Below are 6,964 nucleotides of genomic sequence, written 5' to 3'. Positions count from 1 at the left end.
TCATTCTATATTTCAGGCACCACCAGGAAAAAGCTGATAGGTTTTAATGCAGTGAAGACAAGCCCCTTTTAAACTATAACTTAGACTCAAACCTGCTCAGTTAAACTCCCTAAAGCGACTACTATAGCCTATAACCTCGGAAGTCACAGGAAAAGGGTCATTGTTGGAGTTTTTTACATGTTAAATATCTGGTCAGGTCATTCCATGTGGTTGCAAGACAATATGCCTATTCATTGCTTGCAGAGTTTCTAACTGTCTCTGAATACATGACTTCTGTATCCATATCTGAAATTCAATCTGTAACAGAGTAATGCAATTTAGGTAAAATTTTTAACAATCTTTCATATATTTAATGTCATATAACATGTGCATGTATGGTTTACTTGTAATGCAGTGCTATGGAATTCTCCATATCTGCACTTATCTAATGGGCTGCTGACTCTTGATTGACTTCTTAGTACATTTTAAGAGACATAATATAAAGCACTTCCTAGTAGCGTAGAGATACTCTTTTCAGAGATACTAGTTTCATTGAGAGGATGATGGTGTTTAGAATCTAGTATTAGTAGCTGATAATAACTCAGTGTGTTTTCTGAAAGCTTACGATAAAATAGAATTTCTGGAAAAAGTTTCCCAAAATTTCCAGGGATGGGTATGCAATACAGAAATAGTGTGATCTCTCCTGTTAATCTCATGAAATAGACGAACTTAATTTCACCCAACTGGGAATTGACTTGGTCCCATAGAAAACAAAGTCTTACTATTAAATTCATGAAGAACAAGACCAGACTCTAAGTGATGAAAACATGTGACTGTGTTCTCAAGATGCATACCAATTTTTTAGTTCCCATTTCTATACTTGCACACCAAACAAAACCTTCTAACCTGTTTTGCTGAAGAAGTAAGGTGGAACATTTTTATTCAAGCAAAATAAAGCCAGAAGGCTGCCAGGACAGTGTCCACCTGATCCATCCTCTTGCCTTGAAACAAATGTATTCTTTTACATACAGATGAAAATAATTCTTCATCATATTTAACATTTCATGTACATCTTTTCTTATGGTTCTATGTAGCAGCAGCTGTGTCCTATCCTATTAGATATAATGCAAAACAAGCACGGCATCGACTTTGGAGATTCTGAGTGTTCCTGACTTCTCTAGTGTAAAACAAACTACAATTCATCTCACCACTTCTGTGATTCATTCATCTTAGTTGATCTCTTTATTCTTCGGTTTTCCCTTGAGAAAGATGAAAACCCTTATATTTCTTCAAAGTCAAAGGTCTCTAAAACTAAGTTCTTCATGGGAACAGTCAATTCAGCTTCCTCATGTAAAAATGTATCTAGTTTTCATTATTAAAAAAAAATCTTATTTTTTAAAATCTTTTAATAGAATCTCATTGCATATTATACATATCTGATGAAATGGTTCAAAACCCATAGGTAGTTTTTGAAATTCACACAGGTAAGAGAAGCCTATGTAAAAATGAAATAATATAATTATTTCATGTAAATTTTGAAATTCCATTAAACCAATAGTGTGTTAGATTCTATTGCAGTTTTCCATAAAAGCTTAGTGAACATAATTTTTATGTTTGCACATATGATGGCATATAATATTGTCCACCAGAGCAAAGCAATTTATACAACAAACAAAACAAACATTAACTCAATTTTCATATTTAATGCCTGATTCTTACAGATGTCAATGGTGAGACAATTTATTTCACTAAGGCAGGAGCAAGACCTAAGTAGCCAGTAATGTGCCCTTCAGCTTCCTGTTCACTCAGTGCTGTTCAGTTAATACACTTTTCCATTGCTGTGACAATTTTAAAGCATTTATTCTGTAAATGAATAGTCAGCTTTCATGCAAACAGTCCATTAGCATTAATCATATGACTCTCACATACATTGACAAAAAAGTGTTTGCTATATTTCCCTTATCCATGAGTGGTTGGTAAGAAATGAAAAATAACAATTTTAAAGGAAGGTTAGAACAACTGATCTCTTGACACCATTTCATTTCTCCTCTGAAATGGGAAAAACGATATTCCAAATATGTAGGGTAGCATTTCTGTTAGTCAAAATATAAGTCTTCACCTACTTTATCACTGATCCTGTTGATTAAATTAGCATTTATATTTCCTGATATATTTCTCATTGGAAAATTCTGAAGAATTACAACTTACTGGAGTACAAATGTGCAACTACATAAAAATAATTAAATTAACTCAGTCATTTGCATTGACTAATATAAACATACTTTCTAAATTTTACCTAAAGAATTTCAAGGTATTAAAATCTTACAGCTTTCAAGACATGCCCTTCACTGGAGTTTGACTGAACACTCCTATGCAGTCACTGGAAAAAAATTGCATTAGGGCTTCTGCCTAACAGGAAATTATGCCGAATGCGAATCAAAACCCGGTGAATTCAGTATGAGTTTTGTTGTTTCAACTTTAATTTGCGTTGGATCAAGCTCTTTGCACACAATCTCCCATTTCTTTGACATTAAAGCAATGCCTGTGATTGTCAAAAAATATTTTTCCTTTCTGTTCAAAAAGAGATTTTGAAAACTATCCCAGGACTCTGAAAAATGAAAATCAGACTTGGATTTGTGTGTCAAATAATAATCTTCAGAAGCTTGTTATTTTGCAGATGGAGATTTTAGCTGCCATGTTGTCCTTCTAAAAATAACATGCAGTTTTTCAGTGAGCATGCAGTCAACTAGCAATATCAGTGTGCGTTTTTATCACAAAGAATCATTTGAGAAATCCATCTTTAAAGGTTTCTATAATCAAGTTGGGAAAACTCTTAATTTTATATATAAGGAAAAATATTTTTTAAATCTTTAAAAACATGATACATCTCAAAGTCCTCTTATGTTTCACAGTGGAAGAAAAAAGACCACAGATGAATGTGATAATGGATAGACTATCTAAGAATTAATCAACATTTTTAAAGTGACAATGCTGGCAAACCACAAGAATGGAATGTTAAGGTGTTTATTGTAAGCCAAGAGGAAAAGATTTATATGCATCATCTCCAAGCCAATATACAATAAAATCCATTTTCAGGCTTGAAATAAAATACAATCAAAAGGCCATTTGTGACTCGGAGCCCATGTCTCCTTCTTATGTTATAAAGTACCCCTAAATTTTCCAGCACCATTTTGGCCCTTTTCTTTAAAGGGCAGATACTATTTAGTTAGAAATGCACTTGTATGTTTTTTTTAGTCCTGATCCAACTCCTACTGTTGCCAGAGGAATATTTTCCATTGAATTTAATAGGAATTAAAAAAAAAATTTAAAAGTTCTTTAAGTAAAACTTAGTATCCTCCACTAAAATGCTTGTTGTTAACAGAGATTCGTTTGTGACTGCCCCAGTGGCTTACCAGTAAGCTGATGGGACATGAACAGTATATTTTTTAAACCAGCTGTAAGGCAGAAAAGCTGAGGTTAATATCTGGATTCCCTGATTAAAAACTGCAATTGTTTCATCTATAGGTAAATGTATTCTGGCTATTCCTAGAGTGACCTTGGCAGCCAACTGTGTTGCCCTTAGTGTCAGCAGAAGGAAGGCTGTTGGTGTCAGTGGGCTTTGGATCAGGATTTAAAGACAGAGGAAGCTTGCTTAAGGAGGAAAACAGACATAAAAAATAGTCCAGATTTCCCAGGTTTTGTCACTTGGAGTTTAGAATACCAACAAGACATTTTAAACCCTGAAGAATAATTGTTGTAAGTTAATTATTTTGACCCTGTATATTTTTTACAATTGTATACAAGAATACAGAAGAACAAATCTCTCTGGCTTACAAAAAAAAAAAAAAGGCAAGTACTTTATTTATCAATAGATAGTTCAGCTGCTTTTTACCATTGCAATGACTAAACAAATAGCATAAAATGAACAAAGGGGAGTATAAAATCATTTTACTCAAGCTGGTATCCCAAGACAACCTTTTGACTAAGTACAGAGTTAGATGTTTCAAGTATGGCACTTTATATTAAATAAGAGCAGAGAGAAGGTGATATATTCACAGTTAAACACAATGAACTCTCTTCCTTTGGTATGTATGTCATCATAGGTGATTGTAGGTAAATACATAACGTGGTTAGCATGAACCAACTCCATCTTATTCATGCACATATTAGGGAATCAGTTAAAATGTACCGATAAATTTTGCAGATCACAACTAATTAAGATGATTAAGGTCTCTGGTGTGTGTGTGTGGACAGGCAAACAAAAAATGGTAAAATTATATTCAGCATTTATTGTTTAGCATAACTAATTGATGCACAAACCATGATAGGAAATAGCTAGTAATACACACCAGGAATAAATTCTGTGATTTAGACAAACAAAATAATATAAGACATCTGTGAGATACGTGAACACAGATATCCTGATTGAGCTGTGGTTAGGTTTCCTTACAGTGCGCTTACCCTCCTTTAAAACATGCTTATGTCTGCACATTGCATCCCACCCCATCCCACCCCATACAGAGTATCCTTGCAGAGTTTTGATATGAACATTCTACACATTTACAACAATTAGTCAGACAATTCAAACTGTAAACATCCTAATGACAACCGAAAAGCTGCTTCAGTGACAGATAACACCCAATCATTAGAAAGAAAAGTAGGAATAATAGTAGCTGTGCTGTAAGGCTAGATCAAGCATGGTTTTATAGCTGTTTTTTCAGTCTTTTACATAGTGCTGCATTTTGCAGCTAGTTCAGTAAGTGCAGATCCAATACCTTAATGGCTTTCTTGGTGGATTGATAAAATGCTTGCCTAAGCAATGTACCTTTCTCTAATGGTATCTGGGTCTGTTCCACCTGGCACAATGCTTCAGTTCTGTCACAGCCTCACACATAAGCTGAGTCACTTGACTGAGTCCTGCCAAAGTTAGGCATGCTCATTCTTGGCAGGTCCTTATTTCTGATTTCGTATATGGATTTCCTTTTTGCCTGTACTCCTCTCACTGCCATTTTGATCTTTCTCCAGCCCAAATGGTTCAGTTCTGCCAAATTAAGCACCACACAAATCCCACTGACAGCAAACATGAACACCAAGAATACAGTCTTCTCAGTGGGTCTAGAGACATAGCACTCTACTTCTTTAATGCAAGGATATCTGTCACATTCGTACATGGAAGGGACATTGAATCCATACAGAAAATACTGTCCCACTAAGAATCCAATCTCTAGGGCATTTCGAAAGACCACTTGGATGATATAAAATCGAGAAATGCCTTCTTGCCTCCTCATCTTTGACTTTGTAGTTCTGATAGCAGGATTGGGGATTTCCTTCACTTCTAAGCAGTCTGGTTCTGCCTCTTTGGTGGAGTTCTCAGTGTTCTGCAGCACCCCATTGACAATAGTGTTCTTGATTTTCTTACTGTCCTCACGCTTTATTGAATCCTGGTCCCTTTCCAAGGTAAGGAAGACAGTGGAGTACCTCCGTTCCCTTTGTTTAGCAGACTGGTGAACGGAGTATGTTATGAAGCATAGGCTGGGAGTGCACACCATGATGATCTGGAACACCCAGTACCTTATGTGAGAAATGGGGAAAGCCTGGTCGTAACAAGCCTGGTTGCAGCCTGGCTGCAACGTGTTACAGACAAACATCGTTTGCTCGTCATCGTACACCGTCTCCCCTACAATGGCCACAATGAGAATTCTGAAGATCACCACCACGGTCAGCAGGATCCTGCAACAGAGAAGCCGGTCAGTGCGCGCCGCCGCCGCGCGGCCGGGAGCTGTCCAGTGCTGACCGGGCCCCGCGCCGCGGCCCCGGCCCTGCCACCGACCGGCACCGGCACCAGCGCCCGGCCCCGCTTCCGCGCTGGGGCGCGCAGCCTGCGCGGCATCATCTCGGCGCGGCCGGGAGCCAAAGACCCCGGGCGGCTGTCAGCGCTGCCCCCCGCCCGGCCCCCTCGGAGAACAAGCGATCACACGGGCAGTGGGGGCCCCGAGAGCACGGCCGGGAGCGGCAGGGGGTCGGGGTGGCAGTGGGATCCCGATGTCAGTGGGGTCTCCACACTGACCGTCCGCTGCCCCTTGGCTTCTCGCGGACAAGGACGGCGGCGTTTGCGGTGTCCCCGCGCCTCGGTGCCGTGTGCCGCATACCACCCCCACCACCACCGCTGCACACACACGGGCACTCCAGGCACACCCCGCAAGAGCCTGGCCGAAGAGTACGGCACGGCCGGGACCCACCGTGCCCCGCCGACTCGCCGGTCGGTACGCCCGGACAGAAGGGGATCCCCCGCGGTTCCCCCTTAGCGCTCCCGCAACCCTTACCTCCCTATCATAGTAGAATGCTGCTGCACGGCAGCTTCCAGTAGCCTCTCTAGAATAGTCCATTCCCCCATCGCTGTTCATCCGGAGACAAAGACTTTGGCAAACGGAGGGGATCTCTTCACTTCTGCCTTCCTTTTTTCACCCCTCCTATTTTTGGTTGGGTTTTTGGTTTTGTTTTTTTTTTCAGGGGGAGGGAAAACAAGCAGTTTCTCCACCGCCCGCAGTCCGGTGGCGGGAGTGCGGCTGGAGGCAGCAGTCCTGCCGAGGATTCCCGGCTGAGCTCGGCTCGGCTGGGCTCGGCTCGGGGCCACTTGGCGGCCGCCACCGGCCCGGCCCGCTCGGCTCGTGGCGCGGCGCGGCGGGCGGACCGGCGGCGTGGAGGGAGGAAGGTTGGCTTTAATATCTTGCTGCCTCTAATCTGCCTTTAAGTAGTCTCCGCTTGCGTCACTGACAGGTTGTTGGAGAGCAGCCAAAAGCAGTGCTCGGATTTTCTCATTTTTATTATTCCAGTGAATACAAATAAATAAATTCAATAAAAATAAATGAAATAAATAAACGGAGGAGGAGGAGAGAGGGCGGAGGAAGATCTGCCCCAGCAGGCACGAGGTTCATTGTGCAATCCAGTGCCTCCTTGCCGGAGCAACCCGGCCGGGTCCCAGCTG

The 6,964-nt window shown here is 40.9% G+C and overlaps 1 protein-coding gene across 1 annotated transcript; it reads right to left on the bottom strand.

Moving 5' to 3' along the window:
• Positions 1-2,989: 2,989 nt before the first annotated feature.
• Positions 2,990-6,644, bottom strand: GJD2 (gap junction protein delta 2). The gene is made up of 2 exons (XM_027709202.1): positions 6,303-6,644; positions 2,990-5,709 (listed from the first exon to the last, which is right to left on the bottom strand). Exons 1-2 carry the CDS (start codon positions 6,371-6,373, stop codon positions 4,866-4,868), a joined length of 915 nt encoding a protein of 304 aa, XP_027565003.1. The 5' UTR covers positions 6,374-6,644; the 3' UTR covers positions 2,990-4,865.
• Between the last annotated feature and the right edge of the window lie 320 nt (positions 6,645-6,964).

Source organism: Neopelma chrysocephalum, unplaced genomic scaffold (genome assembly GCF_003984885.1).
Source record: "Neopelma chrysocephalum unplaced genomic scaffold, ASM398488v2 Primary Assembly neopelma1_24, whole genome shotgun sequence".
Lineage (NCBI taxonomy): Eukaryota > Metazoa > Chordata > Aves > Passeriformes > Pipridae > Neopelma > Neopelma chrysocephalum.
The sequence above is the reverse complement of the archived record's forward strand: the minus strand, read 5'-3'. Positions and strand labels throughout refer to the sequence as shown.

Excerpts from the sequence above, each read along its gene's own strand:
- GJD2 (XM_027709202.1), bottom strand. The coding sequence starts at position 6,373 with ATGGGGGAATGGACTATTCTAGAGAGGCTACTGGAAGCTGCCGTGCAG. Across the intron at positions 5,710-6,302 it reads CATTCTACTATGATAGGGAG|GATCCTGCTGACCGTGGTGG; the intron begins GTAAGGGTTGCG and ends TCTCTGTTGCAG.